Source organism: Rhipicephalus microplus, unplaced genomic scaffold (genome assembly GCF_043290135.1).
Source record: "Rhipicephalus microplus isolate Deutch F79 unplaced genomic scaffold, USDA_Rmic scaffold_29, whole genome shotgun sequence".
Lineage (NCBI taxonomy): Eukaryota > Metazoa > Arthropoda > Arachnida > Ixodida > Ixodidae > Rhipicephalus > Rhipicephalus microplus.
Genome location: NW_027464602.1, coordinates 2,165,466 through 2,180,875, shown reverse-complemented (window position 1 = coordinate 2,180,875; position 15,410 = coordinate 2,165,466). Strand labels below are relative to the sequence as shown.

Below are 15,410 nucleotides of genomic sequence, written 5' to 3'. Positions count from 1 at the left end.
TTCTTTGGGCTGATAGCTTTGATGATATGTTCTGATGGTGGTGAGAGTGGAGCAAGACTGTCCCCGTGGCGCAATGGGCAAGCGCGATCGGCTGTTAACCAAAAGGTTGGAATTTCGAGCCCACCCGGTGGTGGTGCTGCGCTTTTTTTTGCGCTGATAGTTTGAAGATATGTTCTGATGGTGGTGAGAGTGGAGCGCGATCGGCTGTTAACCGAAAGGTTGGAATTTCGAGCCCTCCCGGGAGTGGTGTGTTGCTTTTTTCTTTGCGGTAATAGCTTTGAAGATATGTTCTGATGGTGGTGAGAGTGCAGCAGGACTGTCTTCGTGGCGCAATTGGCTAGCGCGATCGGCTGTTAACCGAAAGGTTGGAGGTTCGAGCCAACCCGGTGGTGTTGCGGCGCTTTTTTTCTTTGTGGTAATAGCTTTGAAGATATGTTCTGATGGTGGTGAGAGTGGAGCAGGACTGTCTCCATGGCGCAATTGGCTAGCGCGATCGGCTGTTAACCGAAAGGTTGGAGTTTCGAGCCCACCCGGTGGTGGTGCGGCGCTTTTTTTTCTTTGGGGTGATAGCTCTGAAGAAATGTTTTGACGGTGGTGAGTGTGGAGCAGGACTGTCTCCGTGGCGCAATTGGCTTGCGCGATCGGCTGTTAACCGAAAGGTTGGAGGTTCGAGCCCACCCGACGATGGTGTGGCGCTTTTTTTTCTTTGTGCTGATAGCTTTGAAGATATGTTCTGATGGTGGTGAGAGTGAAGCAGGACTGTCTCCGTGGCGCAATTGGCTGTTAACCGAAAGGTTGGAAGTTCGAGCCCACCTGGTGGTGGCGCGGTGCTTTTTTTCTTTAGGCTGATAGCTTTGAAGATATGTTCTGATGGTGGTGAGAGTGGAGCAGGACTGTCTCCGTGGCGCAATTGGCTTGCGCAATCGGCTGTTAACCAAAAGGTTGGAGTTTCGAGCCCACCCGGTGGTGGTGCGGCGCTTTTTTTTGCGCTGATAGTTTGAAGATACCCAGGCAGATCTTGGACCAACATCGGCTAACATCGGCACCGACGTCGGGCCGACGTCGGAAGTGCAACTTCAAACCAATGTCGGGCCGACGTTCAAGCCAATGATGGACCGACGTTTTGCCGATGTTTAAGCCAGTATGCAACCAACATTGGGCCGACGAAGGCCCATCGTATTGCCGACAAAGCTGCCAATGTTCGGCCAACATTGGGCCATATTTCAGCCAATCACATGCCATTTTTACGCCGATGTTTGCTGCACGAGGAATATTGGCTACGGATGTGCGACCGACATTGGACCAATCCAGGGCCACATTGCAGCCCATCAAATGCCGTTATTACACCGATGTTTCCTGCACGACGAATATTGGCTACTGATTGGCTTGCCATTATGTAACCATTATTAGTAGGGAATTTTTCTTACCGGAATATTTAAACAATATGCCTCGGTGACCCGCTCTTGTAGCTTTGCAGCCCTGTATACTTGGGGCAACAGAAAATTGAATGCTGAGAACTGAAAGCAGTTACTCGATCTATTTCATCTTTTATACCTCATTCCCTTTGCTAACACTAGAAGTGTAGTTTATTTTTTTACCAATTTATCTTTTGCAATAGCGAGTGCTTTATTTGGTACTGGTATTTGGTACAGCAGATCGAAAAAAGTCGTTAGGAAGTAAATGTTGAAAGCGTATGTCCCCCACTTGCAATCCCCACATATGTCCCCCACATGGTAATCGAGAGTATTCATAGTTTAGAGCATTTTTTGTAACTAAAACATGGTGATGGTGCTTCCGAATCAGCATAAGCTAGCCGAACAGTGCACCACCGACAGTCTGCAGACTATTTATTCTTTGTTTTTTTTTTATTTATTTGGTACAACAAAAAATGTATACATTGAAAAATATATATACACAACTAAAAAAGGCCCGCTCTAGTGCAGGTCAGGTTGCTTTGGGGGCACAGTGACAGTGGTGCTGTCAAGGCCCTGGCTGCTGTGGCTGGGCAGGAAGCCAGCTGCCGCGAGCAGCCGATAATCTGCACTCTGAGAGTGGGGATCATCGGGCTGCTCCACAACAAATTCTTCTCTGAAGCGCCGCTTCCTGCCCCCACAGCGATCACCAGACCCTGGCAGCCACCTCTTAATAAAGTTGAGGGCCTCCGCCTGGTCGCACCCAGCTTTTTGGCAGATGACATCTGCATACAAGAACAGAAATACCATAGTACACATGAAGCACTGCTGTACAGAGAATACACAAGGGTACACACACATAAAACAATGAACAAGTCTAACCTATCACTAATCTACAGAGCCTCAGGTTCACAAAGGCCCTTTTCCCTTTTCTGCCATGAAGGCTGTACAGCACTTGCACGTCATGTGCCAATACAGCCTTCATGGCATTCACACCAATTTTTCGGAGGCCACGTCCCCCAATCTGCAGGAGGTGCTTGCGCTGTAAAAAAATGCAAGAAGCATAGATGGGGTAAACGCTACAGCACATCGAAATGTTTTCATGATAAAATTCTGCAAGAAGAGGACACTGAAAACAACAACTTGAATTTTTGGGCATCACATTTCATTGTTTTTTTACGCTAACTTCAACTCACTTGACCTAAAATGGTTTCCACATCAGCCCTCTCACACTCAGTGTGAGAACCTTTCAAAGTCCTTCTCTGAATGCAGTTTCGCGGTTATGAAATCAAATACAACACTGTTATAACCCTTAATAAATATTGATTCTAGCTATGAAATAGTATAATTACTTTGTACCACGTTTCTTCGAGGTTACAATGTCTTTGCCTGAATGTTGACCAGGAGTAGCTTCTACAGGTGAAAAACGATAAAATATGTGGAATTCAAAAAGAAGCTTGGACATGTTTTTAATCAATGCATTGTAAGCAGAGCACAACAAGATAAATGAACATGATCAAGGTGTACTAAGAGGCAACCTTAGAGCGACCAAATCTTGGTCATAGATGAAACTGATAGAAAAATAAAGGTCGCACTAGATGGTCGCACCATTTGCTGTTTATCTTTTTCTGTGATAGCCAACAAAGAGGCATGTCGCTATAGAAATCTCATCACAATAAACAAAGGTGCATTTTTCTTCACACTGCGAAATTGGGTGCATGTTAGATTTTTAAAAAGGTAAGAAATCGGCTAACACAAGGCAGGGTGAACTGTAGCTCAAAGTAGAGAGAGCCGCAGCGGACACGAAATAGGGTGATAAATGAACAAAATTACTGAATGTCTGTTTTAAGCAGGCTATTGCTAGTCACTGCCCATCAAACACACGATGCCGCCTACATCGTCTGCTAGCTTAGGACAGTTCACTCGGACTTCACAGACTATAGTAAATACAGTCGAATCTCATTAATTCCAACACACTTAATTCGAACTGACGCTGTGGTCTTATCAAAGCTATACCGCGCTCCGAAAATGCTCTCAGCACCCCGCCCAATCCTGCGGTGGCACTTCAGACACCTCATCGCTATGCTTGAAGAAGAAAATGAAGAAAAGGAAAGAAAAGACTGCGGTGGAATGTTTGCCAAATGCCAATCTGCGACATTCCTGTGCCCCGCTTTGGCTGTTTCTGTCCCTGCCATGTAGAGACCCTTCTCCTCTTAACACTGCGCATGAAGAGAAAGAGGGGAAAAAAAGCTGTCGCAGAGAGTTGGCTCTCTCATGCCGATCTGCAACGCGCCGGTGTCACGCTCCCCTGTTTTTCGTTCCTGCTATGTAGAGACTCTTCTCCTTTCAACACCGCGCATGAAGAGAGAGAGAGAAAAAAAAGCTGCCGCGGAGTGTTTCTCTCTCGAATGCCGATCTGCTTTTCTCCAGGTGGAGACACTCCTCCATTCTCATCATGTGTGCTGGCCACGCTCCGGCTGCAGCGCAGATGGTAACAGTGGAAACACAGTTGTCTTCGAAGAGTGTCAGCACTGGACATTGCCGCGCTCAACTTCTTTTGCCAGGAGAATACTGAAGCCGAAGTACAAAAGCTTTGCAAACTGCACGCAAAACTTGTTGACTCGTTGCAAGGCCAACGTGTACAGACATGTATTGACTACTTTAATTAATCACGGATGTCCTGTAATTTGTGAATAAACCTTCTCCATGCACATGCATCACTGCATGGTGAACCCTCCGCTCGTTTACCGTATTTACTCTATTCTACCGCGCCCTTGATTGTAACGCGCGCCCGGTTTCCACGACAAAAAAAAAAAAAAAACTAAGACATCGGTTGCAACGCGCACCCCCTTTTTTCTCGTTGGCCCGCTTGATCACACCACTCGCGAAAACGACTCTTTTTGAGAGCGTCTTCCGTTTAAATATGAAGTACGGGGGAAGCTTATGCCTATCTGACGTGCAACAAAGCATTGCTGTCACTCTAGTTTTACCGTGGCCCGATGTCAGTACACAAACTTGCTTCGCCCCCTTCTCCTAGACGGTTGTGGTGCCAGGCATGTCGAAGTAAAGAGGCGTGTGATCGGCATTCCCGATTTGCCCAAGCAGGTAGCCGTTGTTGTGCCGCAAGTTTAGGAGGAACCTCTGAAGACTCTGAAGCTTTTCTTCGTACTCCTACGGCAACTTCCGGCATATGCCCGTTCGCCTTCGGAGGGAAAAGCCTTTTCTCTTCATAAAGTTCGTTAGCCAGCACCTGCTCGCTTTAAAATGGCTCTGCATTAGCCCTTTTTCTAAGGCTAACTGCATAGCCTGCACTTGGAGCAGTTCTGTCGTCACGGGCCGCTGTGCCGCTCACTGCTTAATCACATACTCGCCGAGCAGCTTTTCAATTTCTGGAAACCGACCCTGCTGTGGTCCACTGAAGCCTTTGCGTGAATCTTTGCTGTCGACAATATTCTGCTTTTGTTTCCGCCAGTCCCGCACGCACGTTTCGGGAACTCCGAATGACCGCGATGCGGCCCGATTTCTGTCCGTTCCGGCACACGCGACGACTTTTCTTTTAGAAGCAGCATTGTGGTGCACTCGTCGAGGTTTTGGAGTCGGCCCTACCATGCCGTCGATGCTAATGTGCTACAAGATGACGACGAACTCCTCAGCACACGTATGAAGTGCTGCGCATGGGAAACACATAGGCATAAATGACCGACGCGCCATGCCGACGCACGTAGGGGGCGGCCATTTTGTAAGTGGCGATGGCAATAGAATGACCATATTCATTTTTTTTTTTCGTACTCGATTCTAACGCACATGCGATTTATGAACTCTCTTAACCGGAAAAAAGGTGCGTGTTAGATTCAAGTAATTACGGTAACTTTCATTATTTTGAACTTCTTTTAATTTGAACAAATTTTCTGGCCTCTTTGAGTACGAATTATTCATATTCGACTGTAGTACAGTGGCTCATGAGATAACCTGACTAGTTTGTTTCCCGAAACACAGTATCTTAAAGCAGTACTAAATTTCTGCATGTTACATAGGCATATTAAAAATCAAGAAATATACACCAAAGCCGCAGCCACAGCTTTACTCTGCACAGCTGCCTCTGCTGCCTCCACTTCTCCAATTGTACCAGCAGGCAGCCGCGGAAGGTCAGAGGGGCGCTGTGCTGGCTGGGCGTGCCGAGGCACGGACAAGAGCCGTACCTTGTGCTTCAGCTGTCGCACCTCCTGCAGAACCTCTCTTTGTTGCTGCCGGATGCCAAGTTGGATCCGCAGGATCAATAGCAATAGAGCTGAAACATACAAGAGTACATACCATATTTACTCGCACAATTTGCATCCTCACATAATTTGCTCACCAGTATAATTAGCCAGCCTGCTTTACTACAAGAAACTTTTTGCTCGCATACTTTGCCCTCCCCAACCAGCCCGAGCCACCTTGCCAGCACACACACAGACATATTTGACTTCATGATGCTCTGGTCAGGCACATCTCTTGTCGAGCAGGCGAGTGCAGTCTTACACAAAATGGACTGAGTGCAAGGTCCCTTCTTCCATGAACTTTTATGCTTTCCCTAGAATATTGAACTTGAAAACTGAAACCTGTTTATGTGTAGTCCGAAATGCCTAAAGGTTTGCCTCCTATCTTCCCACCTTTTCCACGGCAAGAATGTATTCCCGAGACACAGCACAGATGTTGAACGCGTGCAAGGACCTGTCACATCAACAAGATGAGGCAGGTTTTCGCACTCATTTTTTTTTTTTTTTTCCCCGTTTCGCCATCTGGCCATTGCGTTTTTACCGTTCCTTGTGATAGGCTACAATAATTATATATGAGGCAGATTGCTGTTATAAAGCTTACCGAAGAAAACTGAAACCGTGCTACCGCTAAGCACATCAGCGTGGAGTTCTTCGACATGCAATATTCAGTATGGGAGCCAGCAGAAGAGTGCGTTGAATAAGACTTAGCATAGAAGCTTGGGTGTGTTGGTTAGATATCGGAGGGAACACAACGCAATAGAAGACTGGGACAAGGAATGGACACACACACACATGAAGGGCGACACACACAGCACTGTGTTGGCATCGTGCTTCCTTGTCTGCATCTTACTTTACGTTGGGTTCCCGACAATTATTGGAGAGTACTTATGTTCTCTGGTATAATCCTGTCGTGGGAACTGGTTTTTGTGAGCACTGTTCGGAAGAACTTCAAGAAAATGGGGGCATTTGAACAGGCTTAGCAAACAAATGACAATCCGCTTTGAGACAGCTGTGACAGCGCCTGCAACATATATTCCCAGTTGAGCTTTTAGGCCAGCGATTCCTACTAGCTTCGCACATGATCGGATTGACAAAAAAAGTACACATAATACGCGAGTATATACCGCATTTGACTCTGTAGCTTTGATGAACCAGGCAGATACACAAATTTATCCAAAACTCCATTGATTCTGTTGCAAAATTATTCAACAAACAAATTGCGATGTTATCCATGTTACTATACGATTGTGGCACTTTACCATTGCAGCTTTCCAGGAGGCACACATAGTGCAGCGTTAGTTCACCACTCGCAGTTAATTGTATGCAGTAGGTTGCTCACAGCAACTGACTGCATGCAATGGTGAATATCTTGCATGCTTGCACCGCTGTTTCAGCATGCTGGCTGCTTCCGATACGGCTATCAATTGATGTTCACAAAATTGGGAAGATGAAAAAAGACTACACAGTGCCCTCTGGCCACCCTATACTCCAAACCTCCAGCCAACAAACAAACAAAAGAAACAGAAGTATGCAAATGAATATTATTCCTAATGCAGCTGGAATGGAGTGTAGTTTTTACCAATTCTGTGTGTTAAGTCAATATGGAGTGAGTTAACTCCATAAAGTAGCTTTTCTCATAACAGTGTTCACTCTATTGTAACACAAGGAGTGACTTCATAGCATCTAGAAGGAAAAATAGAATCTTCAGTATTTGATAGAAATGTGAGGCTCTACCTTAAAACAACAATAATCTGGAAAAAGAACTCATTACATTCGAAAAAAAAAAAGGTAGCACAGTTGATCCCCTTTACAAGAGACACTGATGTAACAGACAAACGGGGATAAGAGGCACCAGTGTGCAGGCTGACATTTGGCCCATCATGCATCAGGCACTCCGTAGATGCGCCTGTGCAGCCGGGAGCCCTGCAGTCAAGCATGCTGAGCAAGACTGTTGACCACTGTACAATGACACATTGCCACAAAATTTCAAAACTTCATTTCACAGACTTCTGCAAAAGCTTCTTACACTCTTGCATAATTTTTGCACAAGCTTCTCTCATTCTTGCGTGATTTTCATCAGAACATATAAGTGTTGGAAGTTGTATGTCCCCAAAAACTTGCACAATACAAATAGCATACATTAAAGTCTATCACTTAATACGTGCATAGGGTAACAATGAAAGGAAACTCACGCATGGTTTGCTCCGAGCCTTCCCCGTGCGGTGCCTCCTTGAGCATTGGAGAGCACTGTACAGCTAGAGCAAAGTAGCATCAATCCAGTGTTAATGGCAGGCTAACAAGACAACAAAACTAACCCCCATATTCATAAACGCTCCCCGACTCGACTTTCACCCTTCACTTGACAGAGTTGAGCACTGTGCCGCTACTCGTTTGAAAGCGACGCTGCGCTACTCGAGAATCACAGCAGATTATTGCTGACATGCAGCAATTTTCTCTGCTTAAAGACGGCGCTCCCATCAGCCATCTCAAGTGAAGGTGAAGCGTTGAGTGGAGGGACGTTCTAGAATACGGGGGTAAGATTGGTTGCAAGAACACTACAATAGACACACTTAATTTTTACACTTCATCTATATTGTACAGCTACACACATTCTGCGTCCTTATAATGCAACATATACATACAGGCTTATAAGGTAAACACTGTAGGCTGCTCAAATAACACCTACACCAAAAAATTACCCAAAAGTGGCCATGCGCAAAGCACTTTTATTTGAAACTCACAAAACTTTTGCGGTGATGGAGAATAAATAAGACAGGTTACGCTTGGAGGCACATGGGACCTTCGCAGCTTTCATAAAGTACAAAAAACAATATGTGTGTGTGTATGTACACATGAAGCTTCAGCCTTTACATACGGTTTCTTGAAAGAATCGACTATGAATTTTATGGCACCTGTGTCCTTCAGCGCAATTGAAAGCCTGCTGATCAGTGTGTGCAATTGTGGAATAGTTACATGGAAAATGGCGTGAAACACCTAAAATCAAATTTTTCTAGCTAGGAAATATGCAGCTGTGTATACACAACACATGCTGCAAACAGTGGGAGGTGACCACAAGAGTGATTTGAGTGCAAGCGGCAGTATTCCGCATTCATGCACCCCGCCATTTTCAACTGTTGCCCAAAAGCAGCACCACTTCAGCGTGCAACTTTTTTTTTACATCATAAACAGCACGGAATACAGCGAGGATGAAAACAACATATGCAAATAAATTTTGAGCACTATTTATGGTGCGCATGATTGATTGATTGATATGTGGTGTTTAACGTCCCAAAACCACTATATGATTATGATAGACGCCGTAGTGGAGGGCTCCGGAAATTTAGACCACCTGGGGTTCTTTAACGTGCACCTAAATCTGAGCACACGGGCCTACAACATTCCCGCCTCCATCGGAAATGCAGCCGCCGCAGCCGGGATTCGAGCCCGCGCCCTGCGGGTCAGCAGCCGAGTACCTTAGCCACTAGACCACCGCGGCGGGGATGGTGCGCATGAAAAAAAAAAAAAAAAAATAGGCCCTTGTACAACGACGAATTCATAATTTGCCTTCACGGACCTTCTGTTAGGCTGCACCACATACAAATTTTTTGTGGCTTTCAAAAGAGATTTGAAAAAAAAAAATAATAACCGTGTTTACTCTCGTCATGAGCGCACTCACTAAGTCACCCTCATTTCAGTCGCCAAAATTTTGAATTTTTTTTTCTTCCACATATTAAACACACACCTTACGTTCATCCGCTGAAGTCCCACGGGCTCCCCCCACCCCCTTGTCGCCTTCGCTCGCTGCCACGTGCCATTTTATTTTTGTTTCTATTTGTTCACGAAACGTCCCCTGTCTTTTTTAATTATCTCTTGTAACATATGTGGCATTATCTTGTTCCCGAGGTGCCACAGGTGCTCTGCTATGTAGATGCACCATTAAACTAGTATTTTTGATCAACTGTGCATTTCTGATGTTTACCTTGCAAGTACGTAAAACTGGCATGCTTCTCGATCTACGATACACATGTGGCTTGTCTCACTTTGAAGGAAAAGTTAGCATACAATGGTGTAAATGCTTAGAATTTGAAATATTGAGGCAGCAGCACACCGGAGATGATCATATGGTAAAGAAACAAGTGCTGCCTTATTACTGGCAAGTTGTCACTTATATGTACAAATAAATTTCGCGAGCTAAAAAAAGTACAAAAGCACAGCGAGGCTATGATGTGGTTCAACCTGTGGATTCGCTTCATTTATCACGCCATATGATGAAGCTTCCTGTGGTAAAACTGCTCAGATAAGAAAAAAAGTTTGCTGTCCAATACAGAAACTATACAAAGTGTGCACGTGCATCTCGCAGCGCCTTTTCATCACTTCCGAAATGCGCCACCAACATGCCCGGGCACCAACCGAATCTATCGCCTACAACTGCCATGTTGTCTCCTCATGCTTGCACCCGTTTAGTTTTGCCTCACGATGCAAGTTTGAGAAATTATGAGCTGCTAGTGAGGCAAGTTGATTTAGTAGTCCACGCAGAGGGAGCAGAGCTTAGGGTGTTTCTTCGCTGAAAGTTATAACCTGAAATTGAGAACACACATTCCGATTTTCCTAAAAGTACCAGCGTATTTGGCTGGTGCAGATTAACAAAAGCTACTTGAAGAAACTTTGCAATATTTGCATCTTCAGGTGCAACTTCATTATGGGTAAGTGCCATAGCCAAGTATTTACCTGCAAACAGATATAGCTTACCAAGATACTGTACATACAAGCTTGTCCGCAGTTAAAATCATGATGGCGAGGAAGGCGTTTAAAATCGTGACGGCGATCGCGGAGATTTGGTATTGCATTGAAACAAACTATAAAGAATGGGAAACAATATTAGTTCACTTTGAAGCATAGCCGATCGGTTCAAGTTGGGTGTCAGGATTTTTTTTAATTAGTCAATTAATTCTATACACGGTCTCTATCATGTTCAGTGACTCCACTGTACATTAGCGTACAACAAAAGCAAAATACAAAGTGAAAAGTGTGTTAAAGCATACGCGAAAAATAAAGTGATGACTGGCGTTACCGCGGCACACACCACGCAAAGTCTCTATCTGCCTTGTATAATATTTTCCTCGACTATTTTCACAAATTGCAATCAAAGAGGCTCAAGCTCAACATCAGCACTGTTTAAAACACTTGGGGGGGGGGAAGGGGGGGGGGGGGGGGCATTGCTACTTTGGTGGCGTAGGCCGTGACAATATATTCATAATATTATATCTCTTGTAAACTTGCCTAGCTCTGCACGACTAGTTTTCGATGGGAGCAGCTGCGCTTCGCACATCCACTCTTGAAATTGCGGCTCGAGAGATTTTGAGCTTTCACTTGTTTTTGGGCCAGGCAATTTGTAGTGAAAGCAAGATAATAGGCCCTCATAGGTTGTGGCGGGCAGCCGGTGTACGCCGTGGCTGGTATATGTGTCGCACATCTTGATTATCTGGTCTTGTATCGAGTGAACGAGCGAGGCCTTCCTAATCCAATGAGCTCGTTAAAGTAAGACAACAAAAAACCACAATGCTTCCACATCGTTCACAGCAACAGATGACGAGCCCCCAACAAACCGCACTGCAGCACGTGAACTGCCGTAGGTACCCAGGGAGTTACCCGGGCATGGCGGGAGAGGGCCACAATGGCAGAAGTGACATCACAAGAACACTATGTATAAAGGGGACATTTAAAGACTTTTTTCCTATTTTTAAACTTCGTTCACTGTTCTGTCACAATTTATAGCTCAGAATAGTTGTATTTTGAAAAGGGCACTAATTCATAAGCCCAATGGTTCAAGGATGGGTGCATTTAGGGGGCCCATTCTACGTTTTACTTATGCCCTTCAAGAACTTGCTTACAGGGCCAAAGTCCTGTTTCAGAAAGAACACGCTAGTGCGTGGCAAGCAGTCCGTCAAGCATTAGTGCTGGTGAGATTTGGAAATGCAGCGCATGAGCATCCTCATCTGCTACTTCTCTGCTCATGCTCTCGGGGCTTACTTGCGAGGCACGGTCCTTCGCACTTCTCATTTTCACACTGTAAATCAACTGATACCAACTCTGCCTTCCATTATTTAATAAACCAATATTTCATGGTCACGAGGACGAGCTTAAAATGTTTGCTACATCAGACCTGAACAGCATTTTGAGTCATCGAAACTTGCTAGTTGCAGCGAGCATTATGCGAAAAATATGATGTGCTTTACGGTGACAACTTGCAAAACACTGCAGCAACGATTAAAATCATGCATTTTTTGTGCTCACAGGAAATCCCTGAAGCAGGAGGCACTGGGCTAGATAAATTGCGCAGCTAAAATACGGATGCGCTTTCCAATGCTGTCATGCGTACAGGCAAAGAAATGGCAGACAAAACTGGGCGCACCCTGATTCTATGCGCATGCGTCCCATTCACAAGCCTCGCTGCCAGTTAGCACCACATGGCTAACTGTCCATGAGCTCGCTTGTTTCCTGTAACAGTGGACCATACGGTACACCTATTTAAAAACGAGGATAGAATGTATATAATGCAGCATCTGATGAAGCCATGACGATGTGTTGCTGCTGAAATCTGGAACTCTAGTTAGTACCCTTATTGTTAACCAGCCGGCCGACTAGCAAAAAGATTTGCGACTGAAATCATGGCATCTACACCTGCCCTTAAAGGGACACTGAACAAAGTTTTTGCCACCGAGATTTTCAGCCAAAGCAAAAGATTGGGCCATGAAATTCATAGACAATAATAATTTCAAGCAGAAACTACGAAAACATACTGAATTTGATTAGCCTTTTACAAAATGCCGCGTCTAGCTCTTAGACACGGCGTTTTCTAAAAGGTCGCGACATTTATTTTTCAAGTTTTTTTTTTGTTATTCAAGACAAATCTACGGTGCATTGTTCACAGAAAACAAAATTGCCTCGGTAAGATTTCTTTGCGAGCAGCTTACTAATTCTAAGGCAGGCGCGTTGATTCGCACACTGAAGGATGCGAGTGATCGATCTTGCCTGCTAGTGGCTAGGCGACAAAGGCTGTACCTCATGTCCTGGTGTAGCTAAGTGACGCAAATGGAGCAGAAAATGTGCATTATCATTTATTTCACCTAAATATCACACGTATGTGACTTATTGCCGGTGACAGGTGATCAGGATGAAGTCGACAAGTTGCAAATCTGAACAAGAATTCACTCGAATGAAAAACCAACCTATACTCACGTGCACGGTGAAGTCGAACACGTCGTCCGTCAATGTTGTCACTGATGCGCGAAGGAAAAGAGAAGAGGACAAGCGACGGGGTCGTCTCTTCCTATAAAGTCGGCGGAACTGCCAGAACGGCCAACACAAAAGGCATCGGGTTGACATTCCTCCATCTGGGCATCAGTCGCTCCACCCGGGCAGCGCATTTGTAATCTGCAGTAGGTTCAACGCATGGCAACCGCAGCGGCGCGCTATTGGTCACACTCTCGCAGAGACGCCGCTGCGACGTGCGCCTAGCAACGGCCGCCGCGCCTCATGACGAAATACTCTCGTTCTCGGAGTGCGCCCTGAAGGAATCCCTAATGGCCGTTCCTTTCAGCGCAGATGGGAAGAAAAGGCTTGCGCTGTTTCGTTCAATGCCCGTGGCATTTTCGTCTCCACCTGTGCATCATGGACTGCTCTCGCGTTGACTGAGGAAGAGGCGCTTGGCGTGGCGTTGGACTAATTTGTGGTATAGTGTGCATTTTTTGTGCGCGTGATTTTTTTTTTAATTCAGTGAACATTTGTGTTGACGCCTGCGCCTTTTTGCGGCCTTGGCCCTTCAGCAAGAAGTGATCTGCCGTTGTGTCCTACTGTGCGATTTTTTTTTTTTACAGTGAACACGCTTGGCTTTCAAGTATATTTGGTGCCGCCAGTGTCTTGAGCCCTCGCCTTGTCGCTCGACGCGATCACCTTTGTGTTGAACTACTCGCCTCCCCCCCCCCCTTTTTTTTTAACTTAGCGGCGCGGAATACTCTGGTGACCACGTGTTTCAAGACGTGATCGCCGCGATCGCAGTGTGTTGTACGGCTATGGCTAGTGAAAGCAGCGCGTGTGAAACATCGGCGCACAGCGCGATCGAATGCGTCAAAGACAATGAGAGCTCATCACCTGACGTCGACGTGCTTCGAGCAAACATCACCGATGAACGTCACGCCTGCAGCTGGGTAGAAGACTACGGCTTGAAGACGAATACGTCATGGGTTGTAGACTTCGTCAAGCCAACAGCAAAGTGTGAAAGGTAATGCAAAAAATGATCTTATAACTCCAAAAATAACTTACGTCGTCTCTGGTGATAAAACTTCATGTTTTGCGGATAATGTCCAACGATGCGCCACCTCAATGGTTGTGGACAACGAGGAGATGATCGGTACGAGAGGACTAGACTCCGCTCATTCAGTGACATTTCTCAAATATATAGAAATAACGAAACGCGCATTCCCACCGCCTAGCCACAAACTGGACACCCTTCAGGTGATTCACCGGAGTTGCCTTCAAACCAAAACTTAATGCGCTTACAAGTGTCCTCGCATGGGGGGCAGAATAGAGTGCATTTTTCTTTTTCTCAGAAACACTACAAAAAAGAACGAAAACTTAAACAAACCTGGTACAACATGGCCGTAAGTTTTCGCAATTACATCCGCGAGGCAAAACGTATCTTCTATAATAATAGAGGAACCACCTCAAAGCATGTATTCTGGGACTGTGAAATAGTTGAGAAAAAAGTTGTATTACCCCCCCCCCTCCCCCCCCCCCTGCACATCCCAGATGAACTACAGGCACAGTAGAGACTGCAGTGACTAGCTTAGATCCCCAATGCCAACTTTTAACTTTGTGCCGATTCCAGGAAGCTATTGTGAGAGTGTCTCTCGACTCCCCCCGGTTTGGCTAATACAAAAGCAATTCATTAGCAAAATATTTAGTGAAATTGTCTCACTCAACAATTACTGTGCCAGAAAACTAATTGACTGAATCCCCTTTTCTTGGAATTGTGAGAGCATCAAGTGCCATAAAGTTACAGCTTGCACAAATAAGAGCTGATGGTCACGATAAATTCAAATGCAGAGTTTGTGCAGGCTTTACAACTGTGATCTCTTGTTCAAATTTCAAGTGTTGTGGCAAGCCTCTAAGATGTGTCCACGGTAGCTAGTAGCTTTGCAGCAGGATTGGCATTTTCCGTGATTTATTTATCCTAATGATGACAATGCAGTCACTGAACAAGTGAAAATGAAAACTCACGAGAGACACCCTGAGATCTGTAAGAGCCCCTTGATTACTACTAGGCACCTGTACTAGTCCCGAAACGTCTCTCATTTGTTTTCGCCTAAACTTGTTGAGTGACTGGAACTTTATTATCATGTTTCCTCACCATCTGAACTGTCGTCAAACTCTAACCTACAAGCTGAAAATGTCTTAAATGTGCTTCGGTAATGCAAAAAGTAAAATTAATCATTGTGTTTTTGGCAGGTTTGTTGAGTTCATCCTTTCAGATGCCACCTGTGAAGAACTGCCTGTAAATGCGTCAAATTGACACATGATTTCAAGGCTGTCTATATTCTATTGCAACAATAATTTTATAATAGATTGATTAGGGATTTCATAGCAGTTAATTGAAATTGAGCTTTTATGAAACATCTACTTATTCTAAAGACATTCATATTTGATTCTTGTATATATAGAACGAAATCTCAGACTAGATATA

General features: G+C 45.1%; 1 protein-coding gene across 3 annotated transcripts; it reads right to left on the bottom strand.

Annotated features, from left to right (window-relative positions):
* Positions 1-1,640: 1,640 nt before the first annotated feature.
* LOC142786726 (uncharacterized) lies at positions 1,641-14,439 on the bottom strand. Of its 3 annotated transcripts, none has more exons than XM_075884365.1 (4): positions 12,908-14,439; positions 7,861-7,915; positions 5,612-5,700; positions 1,641-2,197 (listed from the first exon to the last, which is right to left on the bottom strand). In XM_075884365.1, exons 1-4 carry the CDS (start codon positions 13,052-13,054, stop codon positions 1,919-1,921), a joined length of 570 nt encoding a protein of 189 aa, XP_075740480.1. In that variant the 5' UTR covers positions 13,055-14,439; the 3' UTR covers positions 1,641-1,918. The 3 variants fall into 3 exon arrangements, with proteins under 3 accessions (XP_075740480.1, XP_075740482.1, XP_075740481.1); XM_075884367.1 differs by having other exon boundaries at positions 7,861-7,923; positions 12,908-13,039; XM_075884366.1 differs by having other exon boundaries at positions 2,058-2,454.
* Positions 14,440-15,410: the final 971 nt, after the last annotated feature.

Coding starts and splice junctions, on each gene's coding strand:
- LOC142786726 (XM_075884365.1), bottom strand. CDS start 13,054: ATGTCAACCCGATGCCTTTTGTGTTGGCCGTTCTGGCAGTTCCGCCGA. Junction 7,916..12,907: donor TGTTCGACTTCACCGTGCAC/GTGAGTATAGGT, acceptor CTAGCTGTACAG/TGCTCTCCAATGCTCAAGGA. Junction 2,198..5,611: donor TGCGACAGCTGAAGCACAAG/GTACGGCTCTTG, acceptor TCTTGTATGCAG/ATGTCATCTGCCAAAAAGCT.